This window comes from Dysidea avara, chromosome 4, assembly GCF_963678975.1.
Source record: "Dysidea avara chromosome 4, odDysAvar1.4, whole genome shotgun sequence".
Taxonomy (NCBI): Eukaryota; Metazoa; Porifera; class Demospongiae; order Dictyoceratida; family Dysideidae; genus Dysidea; species Dysidea avara.
The window spans coordinates 19,006,874-19,024,581 of record NC_089275.1 but is presented as its reverse complement, the minus strand read 5'-3'; the positions used below and the strand labels follow the sequence as shown (position 1 = coordinate 19,024,581).

Here is a 17,708-nt window from a genome sequence, read left to right as displayed (position 1 = left end):
TTTGAGCAGCCTGAATATGTTGAGCAGAGTCCAGAGGGCAAGTTAATTCCAGTAAGGTGATAGTTGGACTCTGGGAATTGTATATATATATATCACAATGTCTGCACGGTACGAAGTGATTAGAAGATCAGTTGGGATTGTTGTAGATTATTGAAAGAGTCTATGTATAAACTTACCGGCTTAGTTACTGCAGTTTTCCAAGTTCTTGCAATGCAAAGCGTCATGCGCTATACAAGCATGTACATGCGCAGTTGTTCAACAGTAGATTTTCAGTGATGACTACTGACTCACAGGACTTCAAGCACGCCTACGCATACAAATCAACAGCCTCAGAACATTACAGGTGTAGTTAAAGAACTGTGCATACTGATACAATTTTAACGCATGATGCTTTGCATTGTAAGAACTTGGAAAACAGCAGTATCATATAACTACTCGTTTACTCAACACAAATCGAACCTACCATAGGATCGAATGCTCAAAACATAGTCTCGCTCGCTTGAGACTACCCGAAACATAGCTCTTATTGCCCGCCTCGACTTTAATTAATCCGGGTCACATCCGGGTCAAATCCGGGTCTGACCCGGATTGCTATCCGGGTCAAATCCGGGTCTGACCCGGATTGCTATCCGGGTCAATGGGTCGTCCAGGTCAGCAGTAGTGACCCGGTTTCAATGCTGCTACAAACAAATCACCCAGTAGAAAAATGTGCTGGAAACAAATCACTATGTAGAGAGATCAGTTAGAACAAGTCACCCAGTAAGGAGATCAGTTAGGAACAAGTCACCCAGTATAGAGATCAGTTAGGAACAAGTCACCCAGTAGAGAGTTCAGCTAGAAACAAGTCACCCTGTAGAGAGATTGGCTACAAACAAATCACCCTATAGAGAGATCAGCTAGAAACAAGTCACCCTGTAGAGATATCAGCTATATACAAGCTACCCTATAGAAATCAGCTACAAACAAATCACCCAGTAGAAATATGTGCTGGAAACAAATCACCATGTAGAGAGATCAGTTAGGAACAAGTCACCCAGTAGAGAGTTTAGCTAAAAACAAGTCACCCTGTAGAGAGATTGGCTACAAACAAATCATCCTATAGAAAGATCAGCTAGAAACAAGTCACCCTGTAGAGATATCAGCTAGATACAAGCTACCCTATAGAAATCAGCTACAAACAAATCACCCAGTAGAAATATGTGCTGGAAACAAATCACCATGTAGAGAGATCAGTTAGGAGCAAGTCACCTAGTAGATAGTTCAGCTACTGTAGAAACAAGTTACCCTGTAGAGAGATCAGCTACAAACAAATCACCCTGTAGAGAGATCAGCTAGAAATAAGTCACCCTGTAGAGATATCAGCTAGAAACAAGTTATCCTATAGAGAATCAGCTACAAACAAATCACCCTGTAGAAGTATGTTCTAGGAATAAATCACCATGTAGAGAGTGCAGCTTGAAACAAGTCACCCTGAAAGGTGTTCAGCTATAAACAATGAGAATTTCAGCTACAGTTCAGTTATGTAAAAAGTCACCTTATTAACTACAGTATGTGATAATCATTCAGTGTTAAATATACAAATATTAAATCAGACAAAAAGCTATACAACAATTACTTCTTTTGTTCCACAATTCCTGCAATAAAGAAGTTAAAGGAAGTACCAAAGCCAGTTTATGGCCTGGATTTGTGGCTTGCAATACACAAAGAAGTGATATCTAAACCAAAACAGCCAAGGTGTAAAAAAAGAGTGCGGCCCCCAAAAAGGCCAGGGTGAAAAAAAGATGTGAAATCCAAGGTTGCGGCCAAGAAATGGCTGTGATGGTAGGGAAAAAATTTTATTTACGACAATTTAGGTAAATTTGGTGTCGAATCCTAGTGGAGGAGGCAACGCAAATTCACCTGAATTGTCATAATTAAAATTTTTGCCATTAACCCACCATCACAACCATTTCTTGGCCACAACCTTGGATTTCACATCTTTTTCACCCTGGCCTTTTTGGGGGCCACACTCTTTTTTTACAGCTTGGCTGTTTTGGTTTAGATACCTTTATCATCTTCCTTCACCATGAAAGAAGCACTTTAAAAATTTATGGATTTTTTTTTACGATTTTGTAAATACTCCACCCATTGCGTTTACTGCATTCTACTGTATAATTTGGCTTGCACAAACATATGGGATTCTTGCAGATCTGGTCACAAATATAGAACAGCCAACTACTCTAATAGAAGTCAGCTACTTTAATAAAATGTTTAGAAAAGATTCATTGATTAAAGCTCTGCATGCTGGCAGACCAGTGTGTAAGGCACTCTCCCACCACCTTGCTACACACATTAGATATTACTGAGTAACTTAACAAAATTAATTAATTAATTAAAAGAAACTGTCATTGTTCAGTTCAAACTGCCACTCTTGTGAGTCTTCTTGTAGACTTTTTGTATGCGATCCACTCATGACATCCAACACTCATTGATAATAAGGCCCTCTTTAAGCGCAATTAACATTGGGTTCAACCTTCATTTTACGGTCTGCATACACTGTAGGAGATTCTCTACAAGTATTGTCATATGTAGTAATGCTTTTTTAGTTTTTAAGAATGCACTTTTGTGCAAGCTGTATAGCCTGTTTTAACTCTTTAAATGACTCCTTGATTACACTGCTGGCATTGACACAACTGGTAAATTAAAGTCCATACTGCATGGTAGGAACCCTAAGGTCTTAACCATATAACAATAAAAAGTGTCTTACTTGTAAACCAATGAGGCTCTGTTCAGAATGCAAACATGCAGGACAGGTGCTAACAAGTCCTTGGCTCCTTTGGTAAAAAAAAGAATTGTTTTAATGTTCTATTATGCCTCTTTACAAGCCCATCTGTCTGAGGCTGTGCTACTGGAGTTGGTAACTGCATGGGTAAAACCAAAAATCTTGGCAGTCTCCTTTGCTTATATACTCAGCTGCCCCATCTTGGATATGGTTAGACACAACATGTTTGCATATAAAATCAGTTGAATACTTAGCTACAAGGTACTGTCTGAACTGATCTGTCCTTTACAGTATAGACTACAGGCCACTTCATCAAATACTCTTCTTGGAACGCAAAAACATACTTGTTCCCACTCTGGCTGATATCCACCTCTTTAAAATCCATCCCTATAATTTTAAAGGAACCTGATGTAGGGATGCTCTTCAATGGTGGCTTGGATCATCTGCCTTGGTCCCAAACAGAAGCACACAATACAAGGTGCGTATTTCTTATATACGTCTCCTATCATGCCTGTACTTTTAGTACAACAGATCAAGCTTCTTCTTCAACTTGTAAATATAGCATCATGGTTTTCATCTAGGACTTGCTGTCTCATATTTTGGGATACTACTATCCCTCTTCAATCAAGTACATGTGAACTCTCGTAAAACAATATTCAGATAATAACCTTTCTTTCCCTACTTTACAACTACAGAACAGTCCACTTACAACTTCACAATTCAATGAGTGGCTCTGTGCGTGACACGTAACCACACAGCATGTGCCACGTAGCCATGTTATGTTTTGACGTCATGTGTGCCATGGAGGAATTTTGCATGGTACACATACATGGCAATATGCAGGACTATAGAGCCTTCTCAATTCTATATCAAAGCCTGTCAGGCTGATATAATGCTATAAGTATAAGAACTTTGGAGTCCAAAATGCCTTCTTAAGATGGTTGCAGTTCTCTAATGCATGGTATTCACCAATTGGTGGACATTATGTGGTCTTAGCCTTCACCTTCTCCTGTGTTGGATGGAGACCAGACTCATTAATGTGTCCAAGGTACTCAACTTTTGGAAGCAAGAGCACACATTTAGTTTTGTTCAACTTAAAACCTGAATTTTCTAAAATTTGCAGCACTTTATCAAGGCGTTCTAAGTGTTCCTCCATAGTGCTTCCCTGAACAGAAGATCATCAAGGCATACTGAGACACCTTGACAACCTTGCAAAAAGTCTCCATACAATGCTGGAAGATTGCAGGTGCAGCTGATATGCCAAAGGAAATTTAAACAGCCCCCTGTGAGTGTTTATGATATTGTTTGGAGGCTTCATCTAATGGCAATTGAAGGTAAGCATGGGAAATGTCTAACTTAGAGAAATATTTACCTCCTGCTAAATCTGAAAATAAATCCTCCACCATGGGTAGTGGGCATGAATCTACCTTTGATTGCCTGATTTAAAGTTACACGATTGATGAACCATTAACTTCAGCAACTATTTCTTCCATCTACATCTGACTAGACGATGCTAAGTCTCTTGTGTATACTCTGTTCCTCTCTCTAAGTTGACGAAAAAGCTTTTGGTTGTCATGAGCTCTCTTTTGGTTATGTTGGGCTCTCATCTACCTTCTTAGATAGGGTGTATTGTGGGTGTATTAAATCAAATTTGTGAGTGTATTAAATCAAATCTGGATTGCAACCAATGGCCCATGAATAACTTGAAAGGTGCCACATCTGTGAAAGTATGTGGGGTTATGTGATACATGAATAAAAACCTAGAAAGCTTGTCAACTATTGTTCCAGGACCTTGCAACTGGCGGAGAGCTTGCTTCATAGTTTGGACTGCTCTCTCAGCTAGATCTTTGAGGATGGTTGATACGGTGCTGAAAATATGTGCCTGATGCCATTCTCTTTGGTGAATGCCTGGAATTGTTCACTGCAAAACATTGGCCCATTGCCTGTGACTATCTTCTGTGGAACACCATGGGTAGAGAAAACAGATCTAAACTTCTGGATTGTCTTCTCTACTGTGATCTGCTGCATTACTTCTACATTCATCCATTTATAAGTGGGCATCCACAGTCACAAAGTCCATGTGTCCCATTAAGGGGCCTGCAAAATCAAGGTGTAAATGCCTCCGTGGTTGAGTCGGCCATTACCATGGATGAAGTGGTGCCTTTGGTGGTGATACACCAGTTGATTGACAATTAGGGCATTCCCTAGCTATTTTCTCTATATCAGTGTCCAGTTTGGGCCATAAAAATAGGAGCGAGCGAGCATCTTCATTTTACATGCTCCTGTGTGGCATGAATGCAGCTCTGCCAGGACCTTAGCTCATCCTTGTGGGGGAACCACAACTCATGAGCCCCACAGAATGCATCTATTCAGGACACTTATGTAGCTCATTCTACCTGGGACACTTTGGGCAACTTGTAATTAACTTTCACATCTGTTAGCATATCAAGCCCATCCTTAAATAGTAAGGCACGTTAGTCTAACACTTTATTTAATTTGCTTGGTCTAATTGGTTAATATTTAGTTTACTTAGCCAGTCTTTACCTAACAAGTTTGGCCCCTTCCCTTCCACAACATGAACAGACAAATGTATGCATTTCTCACCATACTTCACTTCTACAGTGGTGCTCCCCAACATCTTCACAGCTTCACCAGTGTAGATTCTCAAATTTACTACAGGTTGCTCAAGGGCAACTTTCCCATTCGATGTGATGAGATCATAGGAAGCCTTATTGATCAAGGTCAGTGATGCTCCCGTAGCTAGTTCCATTTTGACAAGAACACTGTTTAAGCTCAAACTGTACCAGTATTGAGTCATGTGTTTCACTTTGTAGAGTGAACAATCAATATGAAGAGTCCACTCTGTCTGGGAGGTCTGGGATTTCCTCCAATTAGTGGTGAGTTTTCTTGCCGCTGTGGTGAAACTTTCTTTCTGGTTTGGATTTACACACCTTTGTAATGTGTCCAGTCTTGTGACATCGGTGGAATTCTGCAGTCCAGAACTTGCACTGGAATGCTAAGTGCGTGTCTTTGCAGCAGTAGCAAGTTTTGGTCTGGGGCCCATCAGGTAGCTTGGCCCATGGTAAGTTAGTTGTCTTTCCTGATCTTTGCTTAAAATTGACACCCTTCATGTGGTTTACAAGTGGCTGTATTTGCTGAGTGGCAGTGGTACTGATGTCCTTGCTGCCTTTGGCTGCAGTTTCCAAAATTACTGCTATTTTGTGGGCCTTCTTATACGTGAGATCCTTTTCAGCCAGGAGTCGGCATTGAATCCCTTTGTGATTTATGCCACAAACCAAGCAATCTCATAGCATAGTAGATGAGGACGTTCCAAAGTTGCAGTGCTCAGCTAGCACACGCAGCACAACTACGTATGCAGCGATGGTCTTTCCCTTCACCCAGACACGATTATGGAACTTGAACCTCTACACAATAGGTGATGATTTCAGGTCGAAGTGAGCTGTTAGGATAGCAATTAAATCTTTATACTTAATTCCCTTCCTTGCTTCTGCATCTACCAAACTTCGAATAGTTCCATACACTGTAGGTCCACAGTTAGACATAAGTATCGCAACCTTCTTGGCATCCTCGTCAGTAACACCATTTGCCACTAGATAATAGTTGAGACATTCAACATAAGTACTCCACTCTTCTTTCTCTGGGTGAAAAGGTGAAACAGAACCATGAGTAGCCATTCTTCCAGTTTGTCTCATCGCCAATATGTTGTGTATCACTATCTAATAAGCTAATAGCTATTGCTTGCATGTGAATGACAACAGTTAATATAGTTAATAATTCAACAGATATCAGGAATAACATAGACAACTACAACTACTGAATACAAGGGAAAACACAGTATATATAGATACAGTTACCACTAATTACATCAAAGAACATTACATACAGTTATAGCTATGATTAGTCAGTCTATCACACAGTGGATATATGTTCTGTTTGCGATAAGCCAATCTTAGAATGGTCAGAAACTAGTGATGAACAGGAGGCTATATTCTGCAAAGGTCGTTGTAATACCTGGATGCATTGACAGTGCAGTGGACTATCTTCAAACCTATTTGATATCCTTAGTAATGAATTGAAAGAACCTTTCTGCTGCTGTCACTGCATGCTTACACATCAAAGAGATGAAATTAACATGCTAAAGAACCTTTTTAGACTGAAAAAATTTCTAACTTAGAATCCAACAACTCTATTGAGACCAACACAACTTCCGAAACTCTGAATTTAATAGAAACTAGCCACTCCAACACAACTTCCGAAACTCCAATCACCTTCATACTCCTTCCTCCGGTCTTGTTGAACCTCCCAAGGCAAAGTCTGGTAAACTGTTTAATGTAATCATGTATGGAATCAAAGAATCCCAACAAAACAGTTCAAGACCCACGAGACTAAAGCATGACATGGATGCCATGCAAAATGTACTCACTTATATTGATCCTGCTCTCTCCAAGTCATCAATTAGGGATTTGCATCGACTGAGAAAATACAATACCTTCAACCCAGACCTATATCAATTAAATCTCTTCTCACCTTTTGTCTCGTCTAAAATACCAAAACAAATTTTAATCAAACTAAATAGTGGAAAAGAAAATTAGATACAACATTGACTTTCTAACAAAAGGATGTAACTGTAAAAAGGGATGCAAAACATTCAATTGTGGCTGCAGAAAGAAATCACAAAACTGTGGACCTGGGTGTCTATACTAAGGCTGCACTAATGTAGAACAACATGACAATGTACTTGATGACAACAGTGGAAGCAGCAACAGTGATGAGAGTAGCAGTGGCACTTCCAGTAGTGAAGATGGTGAGGAGCTGGAAGAAGAAATAATTACTGACGATGACTTCTACTTCAGATCTCACTATATTACATAACTGTTTATCACAGTACAGTGTATATAGGAAATACTTCTTGAATAATTTAGCTATTTTGTTATTTTATATAATTTTAATGTTTTATCTGTTGTAATTTTTGTTAACTTGTTTCTGTATGTATGTACTTTGTTTGGGGAGCATGTTAGCAGGTTATATTTTGTGTACCCTTGCATTGACATAATCCATAATACTACACAATAAATTTCCTATTAGCATCTTTCGTTCACTACAATTATGGGATTACATGCCTTACACTACACCCGGTTACCTTGAGGACTTAAAACTTGGTACAAATTCGTTTTACAAAACGAAATGCTTTCATACCATGAATTAGTGTCTTTCATTAAAATGCTTTCACAGTCATCTCAAAACTTTCAGTGCACTCCCACTCTTTGCTCCACACCAACCAAGAAATTGGAGATGCTCCATCTAGTGTTAAACTTTTACTGTATATCATGTCTTTTTAAAGATTATGTTTCCCACTAACTTACCTTCAACAATAACCAATCAATAGTTTTCAGCTGCTAATTCACTGAATGTTTGCGCTGTCAAGAAGTTTTCACCATTACATGTGGCTTGCTGTAAAAGGTCATTTTTCACATTACATAATGCGTGTGCAACCAAAACATTTCCATTTATTGGAGATTGTGTTTTGACTAATTAGGGCTTTTACAAGCTATGTATATAGTAGGGATTGGCTGCAATAAAAAGCACTTGAGAGGGTTCCCCACTTTACGCTTATGCTTGTTACATCAAATTGAGATATGCTAATAGAACAATCAACCACTCTTATAGAACAATCACATTTATATATCTTTAAAACTGTAAGTAGCTACCTGCAAAAATGCAGTGAAAATAGTCTAAAACTACTTTGGGCTTCTAAACTGAATATTTTCTCAGGGCATGTTCTTATATATAGACTTCCTCAGAATGGTATCCAGGTCTGTTGTATGCTTTAAACTCCACTGTCTAACTTCTATTGTCAAAGTTGACCCATCCCCTTCCCTCACTCATTGGCCTTCTCCTGATGGTACAGCAACTCTTAATTGTACAACATTTTTATACATTAAATATTGCTATGCTCTTAGCTCAAATAGACTTTCCTAAAACTTTCATTACGGTTGTAATATATAGCTAATGTGCTTTCTATATAGATAATTTAAAGTACAATTCTTATTCCAGAGTTTACAACAAAAGTTCTCTGTTCACAACCATCCACAACTACTGGCACAATATCACTACCTAATAGTGTCAACTCATCATCTGGATCACCTTACCCTACAACACTCCACCATGCATCAAACAATTCATCAGTGGGGGGTTGGTCAACCCCAGGAGCTAGTACAGATACAACTGAACAAGGTATGTTAAGTGATGACAAACAGCAATCATGAGCAGTCCCTCAATGTTGTATAATCATATTCAACCATCTACTCTTTGGTTTTAATACTTCCTCAACTGCTGTTTTGTGCATATAGGAATATAGGAAATTCAGCTAGGGCAGTCATAATTTATACTGTATCAAGTTGTTGTTTGTTTATTATTTACGCTCAATTAGCAATCAGTTTGAACTTAATATATAGTTGTGTATGTATAGCTACATGCATACTTTGTAGAACATGTAGCATCATTTGTTCCTTATGTAATTTATAAAGCTTGTTTTATGCATTTTATGTAGGCTATTTGTCATCATCAAGAATGGAGCTGGAGGGACAACTACGACATGATCACAAGCGCTTAGAAAAAGGTTTGCATGCTGATTTGGCAGAACAATAAATACAATCATGTGCCTAATCCCACTATGTCACACATAATGTAAAAATAGCTCTATAATTTAAACTTTAATTCTTGTGTACATATGGTGCTATATGTTTAAGCTATATGACAGATACTTAGGTCTTTGTATTATAATCATGTTCCACTGCAGGGATAAAGTGCCCATCACCTCCACCACTACCACCCAACTATGTATGTCGTCAAAATTTACTTGATGAAATTGTCACTAAATTGTGTCAATCTGCCATTGGTCATAATAGTTATGAAATAAGTTTAACGGTTACTGGAGCTGGTGGATTTGGCAAAACTTCTATTGTTACTGCATTATGTCATCATCCTCTTGCAGTGGAAAATTTTCCAGATGGTTTTGTATTTGTTGAACTTGGACCACAAGCTACTGATCCCAGCATGAAACTGAGCCAATTATATCACTTGCTAACTGGTCAGTATTTAAAGCAAGGTGACATCAATCATGCTGAACAGGAGATAAATCAGCTTACAAGTCATTATTGTCGTAATCTCCTTGTCATTATTGATGATGTGTGGCATGTTGAAGATGCTGAGCCAATAGTGAAGGCATTTAATAACTGTAAAATAGTCCTCACTACCAGAATGAATGACATTGAACAGTACATACCTACCAGGCATGTGGTAACTGTAGGTCCAATGGAGCAAAGTGAAGCTATCTGCCTACTGACTTGTGACATCATTAAAACTAATCAATTATCACAAGAGGATGTAATCTTACTTGATGAACTAGCACAAGATGTCCACCTGTGGCCACTTCTTCTGTCCCTTATAAGAGGACAATTGTCCCATAACCTTAAACACTACCGACTGTCATATCATATAGCTATCGAAAATGTACAAGCAAAGTTACATGGCAAAGGACTAACAGCTTTTGACAAGAATAATATTGAGAGAAGCCGTAAATATGCTGTGAAAGCCTGCATTGAAGTCACCTTAGAGATGCTGACAAAAACATTGTCAGATAAAATGAAGTCATTAATTTTGTGGACCGGAATTGGCACATCACTACAAACAGCAGTATTACACATTCTATGGAATATTACAGAACAGGAAGCAAGGGATACTGCAGATGCTTTGTGGGCTTATGGTCTAATCCATTTTACTGAAATCGCAATACCTCCACACAATAACATACAGCATTGTGCAGAAGTTCATGCTGTTATCAGCCAGTTTATAACTGAGACAATGAACAGCAATGAAGTGGTTTCTTTATCGCCAATCACTGGGCTAGGCACTGGACAAGCAGTCAGTCAAGCAATAAGGCTTTCATTTAAACAATCTTCTGGTTTCGGTGATTTATCCTCCCTCACAACTGTAGACTGTTTGAAGTACAGGCTGACTGAGATTGAGAATGATGAATTACCATTTTACCTCAAACAAATTAATATGTACACAATAACAGATCCACATCTTACTATATTAGCATTACGTAAAATTAAAAAAACCTTTATGGCTTCCCCAAACATCAAAGATTTCCTGCCATCATTACACAAACAAAATAGCTCACTGATATCTAACCTTCACAGTACATTAAAAGATGCTCACTCATTGAGCAGAAAATTAAACCAAAATGTTCAACGTTGCCTCACTTTAAAGAATTATAAGGAGCTAATCCAATCTGTTGAGTGGTATAACAAAAACTATCCTATTGGATTATTAGCTCAGCAAGCAGTTACTCTTGTACATTCTTTTACTGAATGCTGCGATGGTCTCCTTGCAGACTATGTTAAGAAGGGATGTGAAGCATTACAGGTAATGACACCTGACTATCATGAAATTACCCTTTGGATTATACCTAACATAAAGTTATTAACCAATGAACTAGAACAAATTAACAATTCACTGCTTATGGGAACCCCCCACATAGATGTAACATTTCAGTATTATGCATCTGGAAAGTATGAAGAAGACAAAGACTCACTGACCAGCAATTACCTCATGAAACGGCAAGAAGTTGCTCCTAATTTTGTACTTCAACAAACATCACGACAACATTGAAACTTCAATTATTTCATGCAAAAACATACTGTTATCCATTATAGTTACATTATTTTAGTTACATTATTTATTAGGTTATACAAACCCTCCAACATACCAATCTGGAGGTAGTCACAATACACTAGACTTAATGACAATTATTGTCTTGATGATATTATGCTACTAACACACACACACACAACCACACACACAACACATTAACTCATAGCTATAGGTGTCCATGTTATATTATATTAAAGTGCAAAGAATTATGCATACCTGAGTTCTACCTCCAGACATCACAGTACCAATTACAGACAAGATCATGCCATGTGTTCAGACTGTTAGAATCATTTTGTAACACTGATACCTACAAGTACTGCTTCATACCTTCTACATCAAGACAATGAAACTCACTACCTTGTCACATTTTTGAATCACAGACACTTGACCAGTTTAAATCCACACTACTTAAACATTACTTGGCACCTAATAGGTAAACTTTAACTGTGTATAACCTTCTATTTGTGAAGTTTCACAGTACTGATAAATAATAAAACCAAATTCTTGGTGTAAAACAACTGTAAGATCCATAACATACATTTATGGATCTTTTTTTATTCATCACTACATGTTACCAACACTACTATGTGGTGATGAATAAAAAAACAAGTGTGAACTTTGTCAAATCATTGTAATAAATTGATTGAATAAAACCTGTCCTGTGAAAACATTAGCTAACGTATTCTATTCATATATAGCTATCGTGACTATCGTGATATAAATCCGGCCTCATAGCTAATCGTGATACTGATCAAAATTTTCATATCTGGCATCGAATCCTACAGTGTGTGGGCAGACAAAGGAACTGTTGCTATATGCTAGCCTGATTACTTGCTTGTGCTGGATAGAATTGTAGCCTGAATATTACTACAGACTCCAGTAAAAATATAATGCACGTAAGCTTTTGAATTTATAGCATAGGGCGCCTGCGCGTAGAACTTCATAAAGCGCCTGCAATTATAATTAGTACATTACGTTGCGTCACACCATAGATAATAGACTGCTAATGCAGTTTCCTATGGCCTATCTACAAACCAAAATTGAAGCGAATCCATTATTCCACCGCGAAGTTTGACACGAATTTGCAACACAATCACGGGTAATGTTGTTTTAAAACTTTGAAAATGTTAGTCAGCCCAAGCTCATATTTCCAGATTTATAGAAAGATCATGCCCTTGCATAATTGCATACCAAAAATCATAAGAATCCATGCAGCACAGGCAGAGTGGCAGTCGATTTTACAGCAGCTGTTCGGTTGAAATACAAAGAAAATATTCGCGAATTACATAAACTTTTAAAAATACGCACTGCTACTTTCTCCCAAATGGTATGAACTTTCTACTTGATTTATAAGCTTCAGATGAGTGGTACTTTAGTCTTCATATATACTTGTAAAAGAGGATTGGTAACCTGTGGAAGGCTCTACTTGCTTATTATTCGAAGTTTCCGGAATTAGCCGCGTGTTGCATTAGTTTACACGCTGTTAAATTTAGGTTCATAACTCCTCAGCAGTTGATTGCATCGAAACGAAATTTGTACTGCAGATGCACCATAAGATAGGCTTTACAACGATTCCTAGAGTTTGTTTTAACTCGCTGTGAGTGCAATGTTAGAACGATTTTATCAAAGAGTGTCCGGAATTCAGTACCCTCATTTACCTTATTACATCCGAGTCATCAAGACCACTTTGTGAGTGTTGAGGTGAGTGTCTTTTAGTAGGAACTAGGCCATGCTTTACTTGTTTGAATTTCTTGTTAAGTAACTTGAAATTACTGGCTAGCCATGGTGAGAACCACTGCAATGTACCAAGTGGTGTTTTCCTGGCCACACTGAAATTGTATGTAAGCATCACTCTAAAATCTATACTGTGTACAGTATAGGATCGATATCCTATATGAGACTGAGTAGTATGTCTGTGCTCAATAATTACAATATGACATTTTTACAATTCTGTACTGTGTGAATCTCACAGTGTAGCACGTCCAGTCACTTTGATGGTATAATCTTTACTCTGTATTATGTATATGTTTATCTTCATAGGATGGTCAAACAAAGAATTTATTCCTTTCTGCAATTCTATCATATCACAAAGCATATGGTCAAGGTGTATGTTGCTTGTTTTACTATAATGGTAAGTGGTATATATGCAAACATCTGCCAAAAAAAGATTTTATTTTATGGCTGTGCACAGAGTGCACAATACATAATTATGTAGATCATGCACTCATCTTGTCACACAGTTACTGCTAACTGGTAAATAATTGTTCGTATGATACATCCTGTTTCATTCATTATTACATTTCATATCTGGTTGTACACTATAATTTGTATGCTGCATAGATTTCCAGTGGACTCACAATAACACTGATATTTCCTTATCTACCATTCATGGTTAAGATATGTACTAGCATGTGTGGCGTGTTGTGGCATGAAGTGAATGTACTGTATAATTCATCATACTACCAATTTTATCATTACGCCATAACTTGAATAACATGGTTTATGTTGGTGTACTGTAAGGACAAGACATGCAAAGCTCAGGTTGAAAGCGCTGTGGCTATTATAAAATTCTAGCAGTTTCGGTAAGGTTATATAGTGTGATGATTCAGTGTATAAATTACCATAATTCACTTTTTTCGTGCAAAATTTTTTTGTGATAAAAATTTTTTTGTGTAAAAGCACTGTAGTTCGTTCTTATGTAAAAAAATTTTCATGTAAGAAATTTTTGTTCAGGATTTGTATCCGAAAATTATTTTACAACGAAAATAAAGCAAATTATTTGACTTATCAAGAAACTACAAAGCGCACGCCCATATAAAAGACGCGCGGCCACTATTGTGAGTTATTTACGTGTAGGGACGGTTTCGCAATATTAGCCCTGGATTATGCAACATCTCTCAATAGGTTTGTATTGTGTTACATGTTAAAAAAATCTTTGAGAGTCGTTATAGTCTTGCGACCTCATTAAAATAAAAAATAGGCGTATTTACACATATTTCACTTTATTTCTCTACCTTATGTTACATCTAGCGTCACGTTATACTAGTCAACATACTCGTGTTTGTACAGTCCATCTAGCACTGCCATTACCTAATTCTGGTTTGTCCATACACGTATTTTCTTCGATCAAACCTCTAATCCCTACAATAACTTTTAAAGAAACGATGTGGACACAAGTCCCAATGTCTGATAAACAAGTTGTGAAAGCGTGCAGAACCATAAGTTCCCTAGGGATGGCATTTTAAGCAGAAATCTTTTAGATTCCATTTAGTGCCACGCCCCATGCAAGCGTTTATAATCACCAGATGTCTTATAAACAAGGTGTGAAGAGCGTTCATAATTTCCAGATGCCTTATAAACAAGGTGTAAAGAACAAAGTCACTAGGGAAGGTGTTTTAAGCATAATCTTCAATTTCTCTGATTTAATTTTTAATAGATTAACCACAAAGGTCAAGGTGAATACAAAACTGGGGCAACAAGCCTATAGGGGTTACCACCTCTATGTAGTGTGTACCATAGAGCTTGTGTTGTGGCTTTCATTAACCATTACGCACATACCATGATACAAAAAAAATTGTAATGGAATGTAGTTTGGCAGTGACTATGAGCTTCTGTTGTGGCTTTCAAGTTTTGTAACAGACTGCTGGAATGTGGTTTGTGGTTTGCCAGTGACTGTGTATATGAGTTGGGGCCGGCTGTTACACGCAACTTGCACAATATTCAAATGTCATGGATAAGATGGCCGCAAAATCCATGAACATTTCTTGCATTATGGTAAACATACAACAATGCTATCATGTAACACAACTTTAATCAACATCAAGACATCATTAAAAATAGTTTTAGCACCAGTGATGATTTCTTGGAAGTCTGCATGACGACACAAGATTAAGTGAGACCTGTAAAAGAACATGCAAGCAGGCAGTGAACTTTACCTTAAATTAAACACAAAAGTAACTAACCTGGAACATCAGTCGCAACACCAGACACTTGCTTGGATATCTGATGACACAATCGGCCTACAAAAATCAACAAGTGGGCATAACAATATGCCTAAAATCTGGATACTGGAAAACATTAAATTTTTTATAAGCACAACATGAAAACTGACAGGGGTATTATGCACTTGTCAATTTCATGCCCCACCCTCCAGGGGATTTGACAAATCATGGTGTCAAATTCCCCACTACTGGGGCAAAATCAGCTGTCAAATCCCCACTATGTCCCCACCCCATAGTAGGGGATTTGACAACACCTCAAGGATGACTAAGCGCATATTTCATGCATGCGACTAGTAATAAACCTGCCCTGTAGCTAGTAAAATTATAGCAAGTGCGATTTTATTATTTAGAAATGCAACTGCTGAAAGTCGGTCAGTGAATTGTACAACTGTTAATTGCCCCAGGGGTGGGAACAAGAAGCAATGTCAAATCCCCACCTGGGGTGTGGGGACGCCTGGGGGTGGGGGGTGGGGCATGAAATTGACAAGTGCATTAGTTTGGTGCCATCATAACAGCACCCCTGAGCCAAATAACTATATTCCTTAGTACTTACATAGACTGACCTGGAAATTCACTACACCCTTGATGTCACTACAGTTGATCCATGTACAGTTGACAATTGAGAACTATAAAAAAAATACACAAGATAACACAATTCCTCTGTATGTAAACTGATCTGAAATTCATGACTTCATACCTGGTCCAAAGTTATGTATTGACCACATACAACTGCTACTGCATACTATGACCAGATTATCTGTAAAACTGACAGGTGAGCATTAAATAAAACATGCCCAAAATCTATGTCACTTTACATAAATGACACATTTGAGGATTACACGTTGGCCTGGCAGCGACCTTACTACACAGTAGACAGGTTTCACTGTACATAATATTTAGTTATTTAGACCAGTATGCAATGCAGATTAAGTATTGTTTTGTACAAGCATCATGTATATTAGCTTACTTCTTCCACCTACAGTTCCAGTACTTCTAAATTGGCACTATAGAGTGACAATACTGACTGAAAGTTATTTGGTCTGTATGTGTACACCTTGTCAACAATCCATATCCATGAGACAATTCCAAGCCGGATAATACTGGTATTTGCTGCTACTCAAGTTGGTACCATCAGAAGTTTTCAGCTTGGTCTCAACGAATTTGCACTAGTCAGTGCAGACGTCTGACAGCTAGTCTGAAAACCAATCGCATACACGTGGTTAATCAGTGTGAGGCGATGTGGCACTTTACATACTAGCCTTGATCATCTTTCTTCACTCCTCCTTTCGTTTATACTGAACCTCCACTCTTCGTTTCATTACTGAACCTTCACTCTTCTTTTCGTTGCTGAACCTCCACGAGAAGCTGAGTACATCAGTCTCAACTTTTAATATCCATTCGACTTCTTCAAGCAGTGTACGCAATATGTTAGTTTCAAATTAAAGACACTTCACAAGATATGAGATTGCCATCAATAATTAAACCGCGTATCACGTGTGTTCACTTGAGGTGTTACAGGGACTTTCCATGAGATTTCTCCTAAATAGGTCACGTGATCATTGTCAGTAGGGTGGAACCATATTTAATATCTATGGTGAAACTTGTTCTTAGTGATGGCTCTACAACGCGATACGCGTACTTATAAGCTGTCAAAAATTGTTAGTGCACTGCTGAATTATTTTTTGTGTTTGTGCGCTGCTGAAGAAATGTTTAATTATTATTCGTACTTCCCTTTCAAGACATGGACTGCCATCAATAATAATATAAATCACATATCACGTGTGTTCACTTTTCACTTGAGGTGTTATTGTACAGGCAAGAGATTACCCCTAAATAGGTGAAGTGATAATTGTCAGTCAGGTGGAACTTATTTATTTCCAATACTGCACCATGGAGCTTGGCTTTCATTAATCATTATGCACATATCATGGTGCAACAAAATTTGTAACGGATTGCTTGAATGTGGTTCACGGTTTGCCGGTGACTGTGTAGCTAGTGGGGTTGTTCCACATAGCTTGCACAATATTCAAATTTCATGGATGTCTGCATGACGACACAAGATTAAGTGAGACCTGTAAAAGAACAAGCAGACACTGAACTTAACCTAAAATTAAACACATATTCAACTAACCTGGAACATTGGTCGCAACACCAAAGACACTTGCTTGGATATCTCTGATGACACAATCTAGCAGGCACTGAATTAA

The 17,708-nt window shown here is 38.0% G+C and overlaps 1 protein-coding gene and 1 long non-coding RNA gene across 3 annotated transcripts in view; one reads left to right on the top strand and one right to left on the bottom strand.

Moving 5' to 3' along the window:
* The window catches only part of LOC136254407 (uncharacterized), an 80,936-nt gene extending 69,216 nt beyond the window's left edge, over positions 1-11,720 (top strand). For both annotated transcript variants that reach the window (XM_066047098.1, XM_066047097.1), the window contains 3 exons: positions 8,837-9,016; positions 9,333-9,401; positions 9,582-11,720. In XM_066047098.1, the coding sequence (XP_065903170.1) occupies positions 8,837-9,016; positions 9,333-9,401; positions 9,582-11,458 (2,126 nt within the window). In that variant the 3' untranslated portion in view covers positions 11,459-11,720. The remainder of the gene's footprint in view (positions 1-8,836; positions 9,017-9,332; positions 9,402-9,581) is intronic.
* A 3,512-nt stretch (positions 11,721-15,232) lies between these two features.
* LOC136254141 (uncharacterized) lies at positions 15,233-16,949 on the bottom strand. Its single transcript, XR_010700336.1, has 3 exons — positions 16,065-16,949; positions 15,463-15,519; positions 15,233-15,399 (listed from the first exon to the last, which is right to left on the bottom strand). It is a non-coding gene; the product is annotated as an uncharacterized lncRNA (long non-coding RNA).
* Between the last annotated feature and the right edge of the window lie 759 nt (positions 16,950-17,708).